This window comes from Apodemus sylvaticus, chromosome 19 (genome assembly GCF_947179515.1).
Source record: "Apodemus sylvaticus chromosome 19, mApoSyl1.1, whole genome shotgun sequence".
Taxonomy (NCBI): domain Eukaryota; kingdom Metazoa; phylum Chordata; class Mammalia; order Rodentia; family Muridae; genus Apodemus; species Apodemus sylvaticus.
Genome location: NC_067490.1, coordinates 27800536 through 27822081, shown reverse-complemented (window position 1 = coordinate 27822081; position 21546 = coordinate 27800536). Strand labels below are relative to the sequence as shown.

The 21546-nt window shown below is 47.0% G+C and overlaps 2 protein-coding genes across 9 annotated transcripts in view; one reads left to right on the top strand and one right to left on the bottom strand.

Annotated features, from left to right (window-relative positions):
* Positions 1-206: 206 nt before the first annotated feature.
* On the bottom strand, positions 207-14763 carry Anapc16 (anaphase promoting complex subunit 16). 5 transcript variants are annotated; one of them, XR_007974394.1, is made up of 6 exons: positions 14643-14763; positions 14069-14122; positions 9219-9385; positions 4306-4380; positions 1463-1637; positions 207-412 (listed from the first exon to the last, which is right to left on the bottom strand). XR_007974394.1 is itself a non-coding variant. In XM_052163624.1 (6 exons), the coding sequence occupies exons 2-5, from the start codon at positions 14098-14100 to the stop codon at positions 1494-1496; spliced, it is 408 nt and encodes a 135-aa protein (XP_052019584.1). In that variant the 5' UTR covers positions 14101-14122; positions 14643-14763; the 3' UTR covers positions 207-412; positions 1463-1493. The 5 variants fall into 5 exon arrangements, 4 of the variants coding, with proteins under 4 accessions (XP_052019584.1, XP_052019585.1, XP_052019583.1 ...); XM_052163624.1 differs by having other exon boundaries at positions 4316-4380; XM_052163625.1 differs by lacking the exon at positions 207-412 and having other exon boundaries at positions 722-1637.
* Ascc1 (activating signal cointegrator 1 complex subunit 1) overlaps positions 14469-21546 on the top strand; it is a 93917-nt gene continuing 86839 nt past the window's right edge. For 3 of the 4 annotated variants that reach the window (XM_052163615.1, XM_052163616.1, XM_052163617.1), the window contains exons 1-3: positions 14469-14584; positions 16493-16619; positions 18905-19004. In XM_052163615.1, the coding sequence (XP_052019575.1) occupies positions 16511-16619; positions 18905-19004 (209 nt within the window). In that variant the 5' untranslated portion in view covers positions 14469-14584; positions 16493-16510. Of the gene's footprint in view, positions 14585-14947; positions 15568-16492; positions 16620-18904; positions 19005-21546 lie in introns of those variants that run through there. The other variant, XM_052163618.1, reaches the window with a different exon arrangement.

Here is a 21546-nt window from a genome sequence, read left to right as displayed (position 1 = left end):
CAAGCTCTGGTTTGCTTTAGACAGAACAGTGGGCTCCGTCATGCACCAGTGTTTCCCTACTCCCACTTACAGGGTTGTTCCCTGCCTGAGCCAGGCGACCCTGGGCAGCGGTTCACCTTCACTGGCTTAGACTTCCCAAGTGAACGAGGCCAACTCCTCCCTGTCAGGGACTGCATGGTAAATAGTTTCAACTCCTGAGATTAAGGTCAATTGCTACTAGGATTAAATTTATTTATAATTAAGCAACTCTAAGCAGATCGGTGTGTAAAGTTATTAATTAATGAGCAGAGAGCTAAATGCTGGCTGGAGTAAATTTGTATGTAATAGAGTACATATTCCTCCTAATTGTGCAATGTGGGTCCCATGATGAGGTCTTGGTCATCCAGGTTTTTCTTTATCATCCTGTAAAAACCTAGTGAAGAGAGGAGGGCAATTTTCACACTTATTAGGCTGAGGCAGGGGGATGGACAGCTATAAGTTTGAGGCCAGCCTAGCTACCGAGAAGGCAAGGCCCCAAACAAATGAAAGAACCAACAACCAAGCCACCGTCACACCCACTGAGGTAGCAGTAAGTCGGAACTTCTATACACAAGCCAACAGCTCAGCAAAGCAAACCTACCGTCATTATCTTTAGAGAAGTGACTTTCAAGTCTAGGGAAAGCTAACCAGACCTCTTCTCCCTGTCTCAGTGCCCAGATCAGAAAGGAGAAGCACGCCAATCTGCAACTCGTGGAAGGGTTTATTTGCTACAGAATTGCTTTTCATGCCCTGTGAGCTGAACCAGGACTTCTAGGTCCAAAAGGATTTGGGTCACCTCATATTTTCAAGTGCTGCAACATTCAAAAAGCAACTTTGGGGGGCAGAGATGGGGTAGAGTAGCACCATTTGGCATATCATAAGAGGTGAGAAAAATAATCTGTAATATTAAATGTCTAAGAATAGAGAAGAAAAGAACACTTTAAAATTCCCATCTGGATGGACCCTGAGCTGAAATCACATTCATGTGTGAAAAGAAATGTTTGGGCTGTGACCCTGAAATGACAGATGCTGACTTGGGCTTGGCTGGTGAAAGCCTCCAGATACTCACTGAAAGACAGGATGCACGCCATTCAGTTGGCCGACTCTGGCATATGTCCACTTGGCTTGTGAGGCTAAACGTTTCCTAAATCCCAACCCTTCTGCTCCTCTGAAAGGATTGTCTTCTTCTGATCCCCAATATTTCTTTTTATTTTTTGAGACAGGGTCTTTCTACATAGCCTTGGCTGACCTGGAACTCTATGTGGATCAGGCTAGCCTCAAACTCACAGAGATCCCCCTGCCTCTGCTTCCTAAGTGTTGCCCAATACTTTTAAGAGCATGAATGTGAAGAACATCTCTGCAACATCTCACATGAGCCCTTGTTGCCTCTTAGCAGAAACCGAGGAACGGAGGAGTATGGATCTGAGTTCAGATATCAGCTCACAGTACGGCCGTGGCGCTCTGGTGGCTGGGCCCTAAGGGTGGTTGCTCATGCAGGCGGCTTCAGCTTGAGGCGGGGGTGAAGCCCAGCAGCTGCTCGATGGGTTTGAACCGCCACTCGTCAGCCTCCAGCTCGTCCACCAAACCAGCCAGCTTTTCCATCCGAGCCACTTGCTGATCTGTAGTAGAGACAGAACACCAGGGCATTTCCCATCAGACTGCCACCAAGTTACCAGCGTGGCAACTGGTCTCGGCTTCATCGCAGGATGCACTTTGGACTTTCCCACTTGTGATTTAGTAATGGGGCCTTACTTTTTTGTTTTTTTGTTTTGTTTTGTTTTGTTTTTCGAGACAGGGTTTCTCTGTATAGCCCTGGCTGTCCTGGAGCTCACTCTGTAGACCAGGCTGGCCTCGAACTCAGAAATCTGCCTGCCTCTGCCTCCCAGAGTGCTGGGATTACAGGCGTGCACCACCACCTCCCGGCTGGGCCTTACTTTATGTAGGCCTGGAGACTAACTTTTGAAAAAACAAACAAACAAACAAACAAGGCAACCAGCCAACCCACCCTTTTTCTAACCATTCTCTATTCATCTGCATTATGTGACCCCTCTGCTTGCATTGGTGGAGGCTAACCCAGGGTCAAGCGCTCCACCACTGAGCTGTATCAGCTTCCGTGTGTACTGCCCTTCATGCGTGTACACATGTATGTGGTTGTGTGTCATGTACATGGTGGCCAGAGGTTGGCACTGGCTGTCTTCCTGAATCCATTCATTCTCATTATTTATTATTTATGTGTATGTGACTAGGAAGCTGTCTCTTGAGCCCTTATCTGAACGTTGATCTTTTTCCCTCTTGCTGTGTGAACCTGGCAAAGTCTGTCATCCCTTTATCTCCCTTCAAATCTCAAGACAGGGCTTCCATGTTCTTTTCTTTCTCTGAGTCTGGAAAGTTTTTTTATATTAAAATAATTTTAAATACAGTTATTAAGAAATACAGGTGACTCTCTTGAGAAGTCCATATACTTGGGTGTGTCCTCTCTTTTGCCTAAGGTTCTATCTTCCTATTAATCCCTATGTTTAAATCTGTATTAAAAAACTCCCCTGCCAGGCGGTAGTGGTACATGCCTGTAATCCTAGCACTCTGGAAGGCAGAGGCAGGTGGATTTCTGAGTTTGAGGCCAGTCTGGTCTACAGAGTGAGTTCCAGGGCAGCCAGGGCTATACAGAGAAACCCTGTCTTGAAAAAAACCAAATCCAAAAAAAAAAAAAAAAAAAAAAAAAAAAACCAAAAAAACAAAAAAAAAACCCCTCTCCTCTGCTCAAAGGCAAGCAGAGTTTTATTACTGGAGCAAAGTAGCTCCTGTAGCAAGAGAGATGCTCAAAGCGAGCACCCTATGTACTGGCTGGTTGTGTGTGTCAACTTGACACAGGCTGGAGTTATCACAGAGAAAGGAGCTTCAGTTGGGGAAGTGCCTCCATGAGATCCAGCTGTGGGGCATTTTCTCAATTAGTGATCAAGGGGGGGAGGGCCCCTTGTGGGTGGTTCCACCTTTGGGCTGGTGCTCTTGGGTTCTATAAGAGAGCAGGCTGAGCAAGTCAGGGGAAGGAAGCCAGTAAGGAACAACCCTCCATGGCTTCTGCATCAGCTCCTGCTTCCTGACCTGCTTGAGTTCCAGTCCTGACTTCCTTTAGTGATGAACTGCAGCGTGGAAGTGTAAGCTCAATAAACCCTTTCCTCCCCAACTTGCTTCTTGGTCATGATGTTTGTGCAGGAATAGAAACCCTGACTAAGACACCCTAAAACTCTTAATACAGAAAACAGAGGGGCTGGAGACGCTCAGCAGTTAAGAGCACAGAGTGCTCTTGCGGAGGTCCTGAGTTCAATTCCCAGCACCCCTGTTGGGTGGCTCACAGGCTGACGTCACTAGTTGCTGCCATTACTAGGTTCCTGAACACCCGCTCTCATTTGCACACACCCACACAGGGACTGCATACCCACATGTATAATTAAAAAAAGAAAAAAGAGTGTGAGTGCGAGAGAAAGATAGACAGAGGGATACACACACGGACAGAGACAGAGATAGGAGGAGAGGGAGGAGGAGGGAAGGAAGGTGTGAGGGAAGGAAGGTGTGAGGGAAGGGAGAGAGAATATAAAACAAGCAAGGTGTGGGAGCTCAAGCCAAGCACTTGGGAAATGGAGGCAGGAGTGCTCAGAGTTCCAGGCCAGCCTGGGCTACACAGTGAGGTTCAGAGTGAGAGACTAATAATAAAGGGAAGAATACAGTTATGACAGACTGGATGAAGCACAGTGGTGGAGCACACCAGCATGTGCCAGTGCTCCTTGTTTGAGCCCTAGCACTGGAAAAAGTAGAGAGAGACTTCCCACCATCACAGTCTCCTATGAGCAAGGTGTACAGAGCGGAGCTGGGCTTGGGGCTTGGGCTCTAATCCCGGCTCTCAGGTGGCTGAGGAGGAAGCTCCCATGGTTGGTCCCAGGGAGCTGGTGCACAGTGGGGACTCGGTGCACGTGTCACCTGGGGAAAAGGCTTGACAGGGCAGAAGGCGCTTCAGACTCTAGGAGAAGGCGGATGAAGAGGAGCAGTAGCTGCTCTCAGGAGGGAGAGGCAAAGGCAGCCGTGGAGCAGGCAGCTGCAGCCCCAGAGAACTGAACCCGGGGCTTCAACTTCAAACCTCCACAGGTTTTTTTCTTTCAGGCTTGCCAAGATCTTAGAATGCTCTTCAGTCCAGAAGATCCCCTTAACCAGTGCGGGGCTTCTGTCGTCACACAGTGACTTTTCAGTCTGCGCCTCTGTTTCCCACAAATGTGTAGCAACAGCTCAGGTACTTACCGTGCTTTACCTGTTTAAGCGTGGACGCCACTTGATAGCTAAACACCGACTCACAGAGGAACCGCTCGGAGCCATCTACAAGTGAAAGGGCACAGGCATTAGTTTAAATGGCTTCTGGAAACATAAGAAAGGCTGTCCACTCATTCCCTGCATCTACATTTGAGGTCTAAAGTGTTTCTGGTGAGAACAAAGGGGATCCTTTACAACACTGCTCAGTAAAAGCTACCTCTTCTATACCTAATATTAAAATAGCTCCATTTGTTTGAGAGTTCAAAAATAGTGTTACAAAAACAAAAACAAGAAGCCTTAGTTTGATGTCCTAGTTCCCACTGCCCGCCTCCTGACCTGACCTGTTCTCTTCGTTACAGCAGGTAAACAAGGCAGCTGGCACACCCAGCTATATGGTACTTGTGTGACTTACTGTGACAGAACTCCAATTACTTTCATTCTAAAACATAGCCAAGGGAAAAACAGCCGTTGACTTTTAATTCATCAAATTACATCATCATGACCATCAGAAAACCTTGCTAGGAAACTTCATTCTGTAAGCGTGGATGGCGACCTTGACCTTCTGACCAAACATAGCACTGCAGTCTGGATCCCAATGAGGGAAATGGCGCAAGCTCAGAGCCTAGTGCCGAGCTGGTGCCAAAAGACAACTGCCAACAAGAAAGTGGCTAGCTCAGTCATGACGCTGTCAGTGCAAAGGCTGATCCTACAAAACACATCCCCAGAGACAGAATTCACGTAGGAAAGGGCAGCAACCCCTCAGGGCAAGTGTTTTATTGCCGAAAATCCCAGACAAATGGAAGAGAGGACACAGCTGTCCTGCTCAAGGTAGGGAGTTCATGATAGCACGGCCAGATGTCAGCACCCACTCGTCAGTTGCGGACTGGTGTGTCACGGGGATTAAGTGACAGGGAGATACCAACACTCTCTGGCCTCATGCTGAGCTTCACACAAACCTTCCTTTACAAGTCTGGGTGATCAAAGGGAAAAGTCCAGATACTAACAATGTCTGAATGGTGTGAACATACAACAGAAGGGCTTCCTGTCTGCCTGCCTTCGAATCAACGCCAGAGAAAGAGAGAAAGAAACAGAGAGGGTGGGGGAGAGGGGTATCACTCTTAGGATGAGTAGTCTAAGTCCACTCTTCCCACCCTTGGCTTCTCATCCTCCTTTCTTGAGGTGGTGGAGGTGAGACCTAGAGCCCCACCACGCCAGTGCACCCCTTGCTTCTGACTGGTGTAAAGATCTACACATGCTGATGACATCGTGAACTGTATCTGGATGAGGGCAGAGAGCAGCCGGCAACCCCGGAGTCCACCAAGAGGAGGGAGCTGGCGCCAAAGAGAGGAGCCTTACGCTCTTGCATGACGATAACACACTGGCATCCTTCTTAAAGACTCACCTGCAGCCCACTGAGGACTTTGCAAAGAGCTAAATGCACAAGTAGAAGGTGCTGGCCCTGAGCTGCAGGGAGAGGGAATCATGGGCTGTAAGGATCAAGTGCCACTGTGGGGGAGGCTCCTGGAAGTGCTGTCCCCCCACCTCCCACCCCGACCCGCATCTAATCACTAGGACACCTACCGCACTCAAGTTAGCACACTGGCCCATCCTTCTTGATGACTGAGTTCCAAAGCAAAGACAGAAGCTCACCTTGAAAAAGGTGTCTGGGTATCACTCTCCCATGCAGAGGCCCACGACCACATTCCTGTTCACATGCTGACTACAAAGTCTGCTGATTTTTAATTATTTTTATTTTATTTTATTTTTTTTTTAGTTATTCACTTTACATCCCAGGTCCATTGCTTCTGAAACCACATCCTATCATGTGTCACATCTACCAATGTAAAGGCTGGGATTTCTCCAGATAGGAGTCAGCCTGAGGCCACCTGTTTATAATCAATACACAGGTCAACAGTATATCAGTTTTCCTTTTAAAGAACAAACAAAGATTATGTGTGGTAAAAAAGTTCAGTAAATGGCCCAAATCACCAATTCCACTCGATTCAATGCTAAGAAATTTCATTTAAAAGATATTACTCCCCAGCAGGAAATGAGACCATCCCAGGTGACTTATAGGAATCAGTGGCCTGTGAGGTCCCTAAGATACTGCCACTTTGGGGCTGGAAGGCAGCCTCTAACTTGCTCACTAATAACTAGGTGACAACAATATTAGAAGAGGGCAGGAGACTGCTAAAGCTCACTGCATGCTGCTGTTAGCAGACAGCAGATGTAACAAGAAGTTCATTCCAGAGGTTACACACAGGTCATTTGGATCTACATCCTAGATTTAGGCGCAGGCAACACCAAGTTGAACCTATTGGGATTACGACCCACACCCAACCTTGACTCACTCTCTATTTTTTTTGAAAAAGGGTTTATTTTATTTTATATATGCCAGTGCTGTTTTCATGCACATCAGAAGAGGGCATCAGACCCTATTACAGATGATTGTGAGTCACTATGTGGTTGTCGGGAATTGAACCCAGGACCTCTGGAACAGCAGCCAGTGCTCTTAACCACTGAGCTCTCTCTCCAGCCCCCAACCAACACAGAATAAAGCAGACAGAGTAGTACATGTCTGTAGTCTCAGCACTTGGGAGGGAGGAGGAGGAAGAAGAAGAAGAGGAGGAGGAGGAGGAGGAGGAGGAGGAAGAAGAGGACGAAGAGGAGGAGGAAGAGGAGGAGAAGGAGCTCAAGGAGTTAGAGGTCAAGCCTGGACTACATAAAACTAAATGAATGCTACAATGAAGAAGAAAGGCTTTGATGCCAGCATATAAGTCCACAACAGGGTCACCTGAGAGCTGGTATTCCTGCCAGCTCACACTTAGGAGTGCTTCATGGAAGGACGTACACAAATCGTATGTAAATACCATGTAAAATCCATGGAGATGAGGCACAGGTGTGGAATTCAGAGGGAGGGGAGTAGGAGGGGAGACTGAGGCTGAAGCAAACCCCAGCAGATACTGTGGGGTAATGGTGCTGTCTTCATGTTCTTGAATGTGACACGTATTTACTTAAGCATGGGTCATCATGGGAAGGTCAGAGGACAACTTTTGGGAGTCAGTTCTCTCCTCCCACCATCAAATCCTGGGATCACACTTGGGCAGTCAGGCTTGGTGGCCGGCACCTTCTACCAGCTGAGCCATCTCGCCAGACCTTTTTCTGGATTCCTGATATTCAAAATATGTCAGATACTTGCTTTGGAGAAACCAGTTGTCTCTCATTGTAGGCAGCTTTTAAGACTACTGGGGAGACTCTGGGACAAGGGAGGCCTTAACTGTACACCATGAATTTACATATGATAAATCCACCATACGATAGAACCCAATTGATTCCTCAACGAGGTAATTCGAATGGCCAGATCAACCTGTTAGAACAGCCTCCTCCCGACTGACTTGAATGACCTTTTCCGTGAAGGGTGGTAAGCACTGGATCTCCTCTGCTCTATAAAGATCATTAAGCAATTTAAATGCCCTCAACTTGCTGTTTGTTCTGTGTCAAACTTCCTAACCACATGGCTGCTGCAGAGAGCTACGGCTCTAAACCACCCTTAGTGCAGAAAGACACAAAGCCTCTACTTCCAGTTGGACTAGGTGACACCAACCTGAACATCAACACAAACGGAGACCAACCAAAAGGCAATGCAGAAAGTACGCATGCCTGATACACCACCTCCCATACCACACGCTGCCCGATGCAAACGACCCCAGAGCCTTATGGGAATAGAGTCAGCCAGGCATGCAGCCGGGTCAAAGAGTGCTTGCCCACCATGCGCGAGGCCACTGGGATCAATCCTAACACTGCGTTGGCATCGTTTAACCTGAAACTGTTTGTTTTTAAAGTACCCGATCTAAATGTATAATGATTGCCCTAAAAAGCCAGCCCTTAAATATAGTTTGTACCTTTCTCAGAGATATTGTCTAATTAATTTAAAATATATACATGTAAATATGCAAGATTTAAAGAAAAAAAAGACGATTTTATATAATTCAATGCAAAATTTTTGATTCCAGTGAATTTTGAGTCCTTAACGGGTTCGTTGTCAGTACTTTAAAAATATGAGAAGACTCCTTCATGAGAAGGCCTGGAACACTGGTCAAAAAAGCTAAAGTTTCCTGTCCTAGGCTAATTCAGGATCTGTAGGGCAGGCCCAGACATGCACATTTAATTTTTTCCTTTTTCCTTTCCTTTCCTTTTCCCTTTCCCCTTCCCTTTCCCCTTTCCTTTCCTTTTTCCTTTCCTTTCCTTTCCTTTCCTTTCCTTTCCTTTCCTTTCCTTTCCTTTCCTTTCCTTTCCTTTCCTTTCCTTCCTCCTATATCCCTACTTGGCTAGAACTCACTATGAAGACAAAGCTGGCCTAGAATTCAGAGATACATCTGCCTGGCAAGATATGTTCATTTTAAGTGTCCCACATGAGTCTTGTGCTTCTACAGGGAATTGCCAGACTGGCTTAACGCGGATCTGATACGTTTCAGTCACTAATGCTGTTTCATGGCTGCTGCTGTGACCTATTTCTGGCCAGCCAGTCTGTGTGATAAGATGGCAGCTGCAAATCTATCTCCAGTGCTATAAAAACATGCAGTCAGACAGCCGTGTCCGGCAGTGGTCCATGAGGGTCACCTTCACAGAGGTAAGTACATTAACCTTTATTTTCCCTCCAGGCCTCTCTGGTGGGGTTAATCTCTCTGTAGACACTCACTAAAAAAGAAAACACATCAATCAGGTGCAAGAGGAATCTGCAGCAGGAGGCCAAGAGGGTCCGTGGCGCCAGTGGCAACCCTGGTCAGGTTACTCAAGGCTTTGGCTTGGAGACTGCTAGAGAGCCCTCCAGCCCTGGCTCCTTTACGTTCTATGTGTACTGAAGGTCTGAAGCCAATTGTTCAGCAAACACAGTATGAGATCACCTTCTAACATCTCTCCAGCTCCTTTTGGGTAGGTGAACAGAGCTTTCCGTGGCGGGGCAAGGTCGGACACACTGAAACCAGATCCGGTGACAGAACTTCCACTGACCCCACCGGCTGAGGATGAGGATGAGGAGGCGGCCATTCCCTCCAGCAGAAGTCTTTCTTCACTAGAGGAAAGAAACAGCAATTGGCAAGTCTATAGAGCCAGATGGACAATGCTTCCTTCAGGCCCGACAGGGCCAGCTTTCCCAATCCTCCATCCACATAGCCTTTTAAGCGTCATTTAGGTTTTGAAGTAAATCATGTTTAAGAATAGCTTGACACTGGGTATGGTGCTGTATGCCTTTAATCCCGGCACTCGGGAGGCACACGCAGGCAGATATGTGTGAATTTGAGGCCAGCCTGATCTATTTTGCAAGTTTCAGGACAACTAGGGGTACACAGAGAAACTGTCTTGAAAAACCAAAAATCAAAACCAAAACCAAAACCAAAAGAAAGCTTGCCTACTTAGAGAGTTCTATTTTCTCCCATTAACAAATGATTCCACTTGGGATTGAGTGTGGATAATTTATGAGTTATTAAGGGTGATATGGCAGAAATGGGACCAAGGATAAAAAATACTGCTCCACAGGACAGTTTGTCTTGGGTACATTCCTCACCAAGCCACAGCATGAAGTTCACTTATCAGGTTTTCCAAGTATAGGAGTCCAGAATAACACCGTGTTCTGTTCCCAAGGAAGGGAAATCGGTTAGGAAACTATTGGCATGTTCATTAAGAACTCGCTAACCTTTTCATCTAAATGCAGTACCTAAATCTAACACTTGGTGGCGCCCAAAACTGGAACAAAAACAGTTCAGGACCTGATCTCAGAAACAATGGTTCTTCATGAACTGAGTGTCTGTGGGCTTAATTCTGTGTCCCATCTGAAAACCCAGATCTGAGTATTGAACACGTCTCACAAAACTTCAGAACAAGAGCATAGCCTCAGAAGCCTGTGAAGACTCTATAGTATATACTTTAAAAATGGTTAGTTCCATGTTTATGGCATTTAGAACTTGCTGTCACCTTGGAAATGCTCTGATATGCTAGGTCTGCCCAATCTGGGAGCCACGCGTCTCATGTGTGTCTACTAATGTAACTGAAGAGCTATTTATGTCCATTTCAAAACACTAAATAAGATTTCAATAAAAGCATGTGGCTAGTGGGTTCTCACTGGGTAAGGATTCTAGTATTTAACTGAACTTTACAAAACAGGAGTCTGAGGCAGGGGATTTTGTAGCCTGGAAAACAAGAGCCTGTTTCAATAACAATAGACAACAGCTAATTTTCATATTACATAGATTTCAGCATTAAAAAAAGAGAGAGAAAGAAAAAAGAAATAAACTTTTAGAGAAAGCCTTAATTTGCTAGCCTGGAACTTAAATATCCTGGCCTGGCCTGAATGATACTCATGGCAACCCCACTGTGTCACCCTCCCAAGTGCTGGGATAACAGCCATGTGCCACCATGTCTGGCTTTAAAACAATCTGTAAAATGAAATCTCCAGGGCTGGGGATGTTGTTGAGTCAGTAGTGCTTGCCTAGTATGTGGGAAGCCTGGGCTTGGTACTCAAGACATCTAAACAAGGCATGGTGGCTCAGAAGGAAGATTCTGGCACCTGGGAGGCAGAGGGGAAAGGGTCAGAAGCTCAAGGTCAACTCGGTTAGAGCAAGTTCAAGACCAGTCTGGGATACATATGATCCCTCAAAAAACAAAACAACAAACCAAAAAACCAAACAATAAAGACCCATCTCCCCCCTGTTGTGGCCAAGGAGACTTTTGCTGACTAGCGTTTCCTCATCTCCCCGCCTTAGTTCTGACACACTTGCTAGGAAAAGTTGAAGGCTGGGGTATGAGTCAGTGGTGGGGCACGAGCTTCAAACATTTCACGATTCAGTGTCAATTCCCAATGCTGAAAAATTGAAGCCCTTTCTTTTTTAAACAGAAAAATACTAGAATGCTATGTTCCTGTGTACCCTGTAAAGTCCAGACCACCTAGTTTCCTCCTAAGGAAAATGGTACATCCAGTCTGAGATGGGGGCTGCTGGGTCCTCACTCCGTGGTAGTGACAAGGGTTTGTCAGAAAAGGAGAGCCTGGTGTCTACTTCCGTCATATGGTTGGTGATAGGGTGCGCTAATGAACACTGACACGGGCTAATAGGAAAGCTATTGCTGTTAGACTAGCAGCCTGTTACAAATAAATGTGGTCTCCTTAACTAGCTCTTTCCTTTTAGATGATGATGATGATTATAAACAGGGTTTCACTGTGTAGCTATTATTATTATTATTATTATTATTAACAGGGTTTCACTGTGTAGCTCTGGCTATCCCGGAACTTGATATGTAGTTCAGGCTGGCCTCAAACTCAGAGACTCATGGGCCTCTCAGTGAGGGGATAAAAGGCGAGGCCAGCATTCCCAGCTCACTGATAACACTCTAAATTTTGCCCTTAGGTTACTTTCAGAATTGTAAGAATTGTACTTGCATCCGCCAGGGAAAGCAACTCTTCCTGTGGAATTTCTAACTGCCCTTTTGTGGCACAACGGCTCGAAATGGAGACTGGCAACCTTTTTTTTTTTTTTGGCTTTTTGGATTTGGTTTGTTTTTCCCCGAGACAGGGTTTCTCTGTGTAGCCCTGGCTGTCCTGGAACTCACTCTATAGACCAAGCTGGCCTTCAACTCAGAAATCCGCCTGGCCTGCGTCTACCTCCCAAGTGCTGGGATTAAAGGCCTGCGCCATCACGACCCGCTCAACTAAGATTTTTGTACTTTGATCTTTTCAACTTCCACCCTATGTTCTATTTAGTTGCTACTGCTTTGGATTTTGTATTTGGAGATCAGCTGCTCCACAGAGTCGCTGGGCGACATCCAGTCAGCTTTAAAGCTGGCCACAGTGACTATTCTAAGCTGAAACTCAGCAAAGCAGTTCCCTTTCATCTTACTTTCTTCCCGATTCTCAGAACTACAGCTCCACATAGAAAGCATCTAGAGTGGACAACAGCGCCGAATCAGAGTCAGCACAGGGCCGACCTTAAATAAGATGAAGAGACACCTGTAGGATGGCTGGTTCTAATGGTTTGCTTAGGGTTTATTTGGGTTTCTTTTCTTTCAGGAGCCGGAGATGAAAGCCAGGGCCCTATTAAGCGCATGTTCCACTCTGAGCTACACCTCAGTCTCTAGTTTTGGATGCCATCATTAAGGGGTAAAGAGAGCAGCAAGCCCTAGGCTGTAAATGCTGAGCTTGGGGATTGACTAATTGACTCCTGTAACTCTCAGTAACCACTCATTTAGGTAGGTTCAGAGCATGCTCACACACTCCACAGGAACCCCTGACTTCCTAAAGGTCACCTAAGTTTGGAAGCAATGGCTTGTTGATATGCTGCTGTGCATGAGGGCAGGCTGGCACAATGGTTAGGGACTGATTGACTGGGGGGTGGGGGGGCGAAGAAGAGTTGGCTCAGAGGTTAAGGGTGCTTGTGACTCTTGAAGACAATGGGAGGTAGGGTCCCAGCACGCAGTGTTTGGTAGCTCACACCCACATACAACTCTGAGGGATCTGCTGCCCATTTCTGTCTTCCTTGGTCAACACACACACACACACACACACACACACACACACACACGTGTAAAGTGACAAGAGCTGACTCTAAAGGACTGCCTGCCTAGGAGTGTGCCCTGGCTTTGCTATCGGCTGTGAGACTGGACAAATCAGTCGCCTTTTCTGTAGCTTGGATGCCTCACCTGTAAGATGGAATCACTGACAGCACAGTGCCTACCTTCTGGGAGAGTTATGAGGATTAAACAAAAACAGCCAAGACAAACACATCAGCCCAGCTTGGCCTTCCAACTCCAGATTCTGCTGGCTTGGCCAACTGAGTGTTAGAATTACAGGTATGCACTAGCACACCCAGTTTTCCCTATGCAGAATTCAGTTTTTTTCACACTGACTATGTAAAACTCCTGGAAAGGGAAGGGTCTGCTCAGGAGGCAGGCGATGTGATGTTATCCACCTCACACATTCTAGTGCTGGGCTACACCCTCAGTCAGCATATTCACCTTATGATCGTATTAAGAATCTTGCTATGGGGCTGGGGAGATGGCTCAATAGATGAAGCGCTTGCACTGGAGGCGTTGGGGATCCCTTGAAGCCACTGACAAGCCTCACAGGTGTGGTAGCTGCCTGTAATTGCAGCACTTGGGAGGCAAAAAGATAAGCGATTCCCCGTAGCAAGATTGTTAACTAGATTATCGGGAATGGGAATATTCTGGGTTCTGGGAAGCTATGAAAAGCAATGGAGGAAGACAGAGGACACCAGCTTCAAGCCTCCACATGCATGGGCACACACGTTAAAAAAAAAAAAATCTAACCTGTGACCTTGGGCCTGGGGTGGTTAGAGCATTTGCTTAGCAAATGTGAGGCAGTGAAAAGGATCCTATGATGTTGGAAAGGAGAAAAAAAAAAACCTACCTTTGTACTCTGGAGGCATCTTATAAAACCCTTAGTCACAGTAGCTGCTGGATGGATGATTTATAAATAATAGGGCAGAGGCTGGCCTCAGTAGAGACTGCAGGGGACAGAGAGAGTTCCTGCCATGACTCTTTCTGTGTGGAGTATACAACTCTGCCACCCAGGAGTCTACCATCCCCACAGGGAGGCACTCAGTGAAATTTTGTTGAAAGCCAATGATTGAGTAACTGGAACTTGGCCCTGTCAGGAAAGCAGTGGCTGCTGACAAGCATAGGAGACGCTCATAGGGAATGTGACACTGTTTTGTGAGACCCCATATGGCTGGCGTGGTTAAATACTTACTTTGTGTACGACAGGGATGACCTCGCACTCATAAATTAACTTTCCGCTTATAGTCTTAAACAAAACAAAACAAAAACAAAAAAAAAAAAAAAGAGAGAGAGAACCTTCTTAAAAATAAAGCTCAGAACAAACCAGATGCTTAAGTCGCTTGGGATCCAGTGAGGTGGCTAATTATGACAACCGTTGGGTTCTACTAACAAATCTTTAGGTGTTCCACCTAAACAGACGGATTACCTACCACCCGCATCAACGAGATGCGGTAGCTCTCGCCTGTGGGATGAAGAAACTCGCTGGAGAGGGGAGGAGTCCGCACGCTAATCCTGGCTGCTCTAACTCCACCCAGGTACGCTGCCCACCCAACAATTCCGGGAGGAAGGGAAGGCTCACGGCCGCCCTACGGCGCAGGCGCCAACCCGCCCCACGCATGCTCAGTCGGAGGAAATTGTCTGTTTTGCATACGCCCGGCGCGGGAGAGTCTCCAAGGTCTCTTTCCACCCTCTCAGTTAGTCCTGGCAGGTAGGATCGTAGGGGGTTCAACTCCCCACCGAAGGTTCTGGAAGTCTTGGTCACTTACCTCCGCACCTTGTGCGCTGACAGCCCCGCCCCCTGGACGAAGCAGTGCGGCCTCGTTCGCCGCGACGTAGACAGCGGCGTGCGCGTGCCCGCCTGAGCTGTGGGAGTTTTATGGCGGGCGGGGGGGGGGGGCTGTAGGGCGGTGCTAGCACGCATGCGTGGTGTGGGTGTGGCCGGGCTGGGCCAGATGGAGCTTTCCGAGAGCACTTCCGGGTCGCCTCGCCGTCTCTTTTCCCCGCCCCCCCTCCCCCCCCCGCCTCTCCTCCCCCCCCCCCCCCCCCCGCTGTCCTGGTTCTGCTGCCTTGGTGTTTTCTGGTTCTTCTCTCTAGCGTAGGGTGTTCTGTATTTGCTTTGATGACTTGGGACTTGAGCTTCTCCCATGAGACTTGCACGAAGACATATGTATATATATATATACCTTGCCCTCTTCAAATATCCGTGATGCAGGGCTAGTCTGCTTTGGATGAGTATGTACGTCAGCGGCTTCGTGCTCAGAGCCCTCACTTTGTAAAGGCTACTTTTCTACAGAACGTGTCTTCTGAAGTGGGGAAGGGATGCTAAAGGAGTAGCACACCAGGGTGGCATGGCATAAGACTGTTGATAATTGGCATCCCCTTGTCAGCACTGGCTTTCTTGTGTTCTCAAAACGCAAACCCTCTTCTTGGTTCCTGCAGGTGGCTACCAATTACCGACTTGATTGAGAGTTGGGCCAAGCATTTATTTAGAAGGGATTGTTAGGCTTTCTTTGGTGGGCTTTTTAAGTACATGAGTTTGTGGACGCAGCCATCCGGGATGGGCACATGGGTTAGTTTATAAGGAACCTTTACTTCCTAATTATTGATTCCGGCGGTGACTACAAGCGCGAAGCACTTTGTTGTGTTCCGGAGGTAGTGGCCTTCTCAGTACTGTGTTGGTCTGAGAACTAGGTTAGTAAGTCATATTTTAGTTGCACTTTGATAGGGAAATAAATCTGATTGATAGGTATTTATATCTAGCACCTTTACAATGGCTTAACTCTTTTCCGTGGGTATTGCACGGATGATTCCTCAATGCACTATCATACTGGATGGAGTATGATAATACGATATAATATCATACTGGATAGGGTGAATGAAGCTCTCTGCTCATACTTAGATAGATGGCTAGCAAGACCACACCCTCCTATAGGTTAATTAGACACCTATAGGAGAACGTACAGTGGTGGGCCAATGGAAAGTGACACTATTTTTGCTTAGGATGTGCCGTGAACTGCCCAGTTGTGTACTTTGAAGCCTACATAATGGACTTTTTTTATTTAAAAAAAATTTTTTAAAGATATATGTATGTACACTGTCACTGTCTTCAGACACTCCAGAAGAGGGCGTCAGATCTTGGTACGGATGGTTGTGAGCCACCTTGTGGTTGCTGGGATTTGAACTCAGGAACTTTGGAAGAGCAGTCGGTGCTCTTAACCGCTGAGCCATCTGTCCAGGCCCTAATTTTTTTTTTTTTTTTTTTTTTTTTTACTACATGTATTTATTTACTTATTTAGTCTGTGCATATGCTACCTGCCTACATCGCAGAATTTTTTAAATGTAAAATTTTATTACATTTATTTAGTCTATGCTACTTACCTACATAATGGAGTTTCTTTTAACTTAAACTTCTATTACATTTGTTTGTTTATTTCCCTATTCGTCTCTGCTCCTGCAGCCTGCCTGCATGTGTGATCCAGAGGACAATCTGCAGGAGTCAGTTTTCTCATCACCCTTGGGAGCAAACGTCTTTACCTGTTGAGCTGTCTTAGTGACCTAAGTATTCATTTTCTAATAAAAAAAAATAAACAAGCAAAAGGACACTTTTTTTTTTCAGGACTTTAGAGAAAACGTCATGGATGTTCTGCGCCCACAGCTTGTGACATTCGATGGACGGAATTATAGAAAGAATCCCGTTCAGGAAAAGCAATACCAACATGAAGAAGATGAGGATTTCTATCCAGGTAATCCTAGGGGCTCTTAGGTCCGACGAGAAGGAAAATGTTCTTTGCACTGTAGGGGCAAGTCTTTGCTTTGCTGCTGCTCAGTGGTTCTGACAGAGCTGATCTCACATGAGCTGTTCCTAACTGCATTTCCTTTGTCAAGATAGAGTTCATCCTGTTCCGAGGCTTCAGTGCCACCTGGAGTAATTAAGATGTGTGTGTGTGTGTGTGTGTGTGTGTGTGTGTGAGAGAGAGAGAGATCATGGGTGCCCAGAGAAGTCACAGGGGCTGTTGATCGGATCTCCTGGAGCTGCACTCTCGGTTGATTGTGAGCCACTCAGTCTGAGTGCTGGGATCTGAACTCAGGTCACCTGCAAGACCATAAGGGCTCTTAACTGCTGAGCCCCTATGTGGAGTACTTGTTAATTATTACTGTTAACTCTTAGTATTCTGTGGCAAAATTAGCCCCTTTAACTGTGAAATTGTAAAAGAATATGAATTATTATTACTAGTTTTTTTGAGATAGAGTCTCTCTGTTATGTAGCCCTGGCTGTCCTGGAACTCATTCTGTAGACCAGGCTGGCCTTGAACTAATAGAGATCTGCCTGCCTCTGCCTCCCCAGTACTGGCCTTAAAGAAGTGCACTACAGCCGGGCTGTGGCGGTGCACGCCTGTAATCCCCAGTACTCTGGGAGGCAGAGTCAGGCAGATTTCTGAGTTCGAGGACAGCCTGGTCTACAGAGTGAGTTCCAGGACGGCCAGGGCTACACAGAGAAACCCTGTCTCCAAAAAAAACAAATCCAAAAAACCAAAAAAACAAACAAGTGCACTACAAGGCCTGGCTAAGAATATGAATCATTAAAATAAACACCTGAAGCTGGGCGGTGGTGGCGCACGCCTGTAATCCCAGCACTTAGGAGGCAGAAGCAGGCGGATTTTTGAGTTCGAGGCCAGCCAGGTCTACAGAGTGAGTTCCAGGACAGCCAGGGCTACACAGAGGAACCCTGTCTGGAAAAAAACAAATCCAAAAAAAACCCAATAAATAAATAAATAAATAAATAAACAAACAACGTTGTTACTATCTTAGTTTTTTCCTTTCTTCTTTGTAGTCATGCCTTGACAGTTCTAAACACACAACTAACTTCATTTTAACATACGGTAATTTTGTAAAAAAACAAACAAAACAAAACAAAAAACCCAACTGAAGAGTTGAGGTGGATTATAACTGTTTTCAGGGCAGTGGTGGTGAGCTTAGGTTTAGTGCATAAACATGGCCTTTCAGGTTCTTTGTGACTTTTCCTTTTCTGTTCCTAAGAGTTTCCACTGAGCCTTAAATCTTGGGGTTCACCCCACCCCCCAAACCCCCACACCACATGATCCTTGGGCTTTTTGAGTTTTCCATTCTTTGTCTCCCCTCCTCTCCCCTCCCCATCTCTCTCCCCCCTTTCTCTGCCTATCTTTCCCTCTCTCCCTCCCTCTGTCTCTCCCTCCCTTCCTTCTTTCTCTCCCTCCCTCCCTTCCCCCCCCCCCCCCCCCCCGTCCCTCTCCCTCCCCCTCCCTCCCTCTCTGTCTCTCTTTTCACCTCCCCACCTCCCTCCTAAATGCAGGAACTCTTCCAGGCATGTGTCACTAGGCCTGGCCCCTCTTTTCTCTACATTGAGCTTTTATGAAACAAGTTCTAGTACCATTCTTATTTATTGATAACTCATTGAAGTGATTTTGTGCCTTGACTTGTAGACTGTAAAAGGTGAGTTCGTGTGGCATGAGCTTCATCTCAACAGGATAACAGTGAAACGTGTCGTTCAGGCTTCCTAGCTTCCTAGACAGTTCAGCTAAATATTGGTGTGTATGCCCTGTCATTCCTAAGCTTCTGAGGCCAAAGGGTTTAAAATAACCATCACTTTCTTTTTATTCTTTGTTTCTTCTCTGACCAGATTAGGGGTACTAAAGCAGTCACGAGGCAAGGCTTTTCCTTTTTTTGTTGTTTTTTGTTTTTTTTTTTTTTGTTTGTTTGTTTTTTTGTTTTTTTGTTTTTTCCGAGACAGGGTTTCTCTGTATAGCCCTGGCTGTCCTGGAACTCACTGTGTAGACCAGGCTGGCCTTGAACTCAGAAATCTGCCTGCCTCTGCCTCCCAAGTGCTGGGATTATAGGCGTGCGCCACCACCACCACCGAGCGAGGCTGCTCTTTACCTGCCTTGAGGCTGCTCTTTACCTGCCTTCTTACACCCCGAGGTTGGTTGTGGGCGAAGGAGGGGCTGTTCGCCATAGAGAAGCAGCATTCAGGGATGTTCTGGTTTCTTTGCAGACTCCATGGAATACTCCGATGAGCCCTGCGGTGCCTACGAAGTGGCGCAGACCCCTCACGGATTCCGGGCCACCGTCAGTGCCCCAAGCCTGCTCTACAAGTGAGTGAGCGAACTCCCCATCAGCTTCATGGGATAGCGCTTTCCCGGAAACTCAGCGGGGAGCCAGCTCTTCTGTCTTCCTAACTCACTGTGGTGATGCTTGATTACTAAGAGTTTGGTGTTTTGTGACCCGAAATGTCAAAGGGCTGATTGCAGATTAATGCAATCATTTGTGTCTGTTGCCACACCCTGCTGACTTCCACTGTTAAATGTCCTTTGAATCTACCATTGATCTTCCCCACCACCCCTTCTTTTCTGTGGATTCCTTTTAAAATGTGTTTATTTAATTTGTATGTGTGAGTGTTTCCATGTATATGTGTATATTGCCAGTGTGTCTGGTGCCCAAGGATAGAGGACTTGGCTGAGTCCGCTGGAACTGGAGTTAACAGGTAGCTGTGCCCCCTCCCCCATGTGGTCCATGGGAACTGAACCTGGCTCTTGTGTAAGAGCTGCAAATGTTCTCACTAGCTGAGCCAGCTGTCAGCCCCTCTGTGGATCTCTTCACATAGCCCTCTCTAGTCTCTCAGAATTTCTGCTCTCTTCTTAGTCCTCACATCGAAAGTAGAATGATTTCAAAACATGTTGAGATTTGTTTGTATGTGGACTGGAGTTTGGCCTGCATGCGCGTGTGTGCACTGTGTGTGCGGTGCCTGTGCAGGCTGGAAGGAGTCACTGTGTTCCCTGGAACTGGATTACAGAGGGTTGTTAGGCACCATGTGATACTAGAAATCTAACCCAGGTCCTCTGGAAGAGCTGCCAGTGCTCTGACCACGGAACCATCTCTCCAGCCCCCCAACTCCCACTTAGTTAATTATTTATATTTATTTGTTTATGACACACGGCCTTGCTTTATAGTGCAGAGTGACGTAGAACTCTGGCACTCTTGAGCCTCTTGCCTCAGCCTTCCAGTTACCAGATCCAGATGTGCATCGCCTCGCCAGGCTCGGAGCGATCGTTTTAAAGGGAAGATCTGATTCTTTGACAACTCTGTAGGGGCTGGCGAGATGGCTCAGCATGTGGAGGCCCCTCCCATGAAAGGCTGGCAGCCTCAGCTCCCTGCTGGAACCTTTGCAGAGGTGCATGGTGGGAAAAGTACCTCAGTTCTCCTCTGACCTCCATGCACCCTACTGTGGAAGATGCCTCTACATAAGCATACACACATGAGTACACTTACGCATACACACATATACACTCGTAATACATTTTAAAGACTCTGTCACTGCTTTTCCACTGGAGATGGAATCGTGGTTCACTAAAGCAGTGGCCAAAATTGTGAGCATGACTTGGCTGATTCTGCTTTTCCCTCCCCTACTCTTTTCTCCCCTCCCCTCCCTTTCCCCTTCCTTCCTTCCTTTCTTTCATTTTTTCTCTTTAGCTTCTATTACTGATTTTGCCTTGAGCTTAGTGTCAGAACACGGTCTGACTGGTTTCAGTTCCTCATATGCGCTGTGCTTTCCCAGCCTCTGAGCTCCCGTGTGTGGTGTGCCTTCTGCCTTGGCTGTGTGCTGGCACTCAGTTCTTTCACCTGGTTAAATCTCCTTTCTCCAGAAGCTCGCTCTGATCCCTGCCAGTCGTGCCAGCCACGGTTCTCCATCCCCCCCCCCCCCCCCCCGTATGCTTTTCCTAACGCCTCTACTGGGGTCTGCAGCATTAGCCAGTCTGCGTCTGTATTCCCGGATGTGCTGCTTGTCATCCCCTCCACAGCTGGGAAGCCTGGAGGGCCGGGCTCCACCTGTCCCCTTCCCTGAGAGCTTATCCAGACGAGTGTCCATCTCTTTTGAGGGCTCTTTTGAGGACCGTCATTCTGACTTGTTGCGAACTCTGTGGTCACTTCAGCGTGTGCTTCCTTGCACACATGCTCTCTCACTCTTCCCTCGCCCCCACCTCCAATGCTGTTGGTCAGGAAGCTGACCGGCTGCTTCTGGGCTTGCCTGGGAAGGTCAGCTGGTCTCAGAAGCCCATCAGGCACTGAGGGGGTTTCTGTTGTAGCAGGTAAATTAGGTCTGCTCAGTGGGGAGAGCCGCAAGTCCAGAACCAAATGCATCTGAGTTCCTTTTCGTCCTCCCTGAGAACACTCTGAAGTACCTGCTGTCAGTGAAGTTCTATCTGAATGTGGCCAAGTGGAACACCAAAGCTAACTCTGACAGCTCACTTCCTAGGCTCTGCCGACGTTTCCTCCTAGGAGACATTTCAGGATGACATGACATTTTCAGCTTCCTGAAAAAAAAAACGTGTAACTTGTCTTAAAGTACAGAGGTACTACAGCTGATGTGTGTAAAAATTCCTTAGACGCCTCCTCCTGACGGTGATCCTTTGAATTCGGTAGACTGTAAATTCTTGTGTTCCTGATGAGCGTATGGATGATAGATTAGATGTTGGCCTACTAAGTCTTAATTACTACAGAACATTTACCGAGAAGCTTCCCCTAACCCCCACCTTTTCTTTCTTTTCTCCGTCCCCTTTTCTATTGCCTAGGCTGGCCTGGAACTTGTTTTCCTGCTTCAGTCTCCCAACTACTGAGGTTTCAGATGTGCACCACACA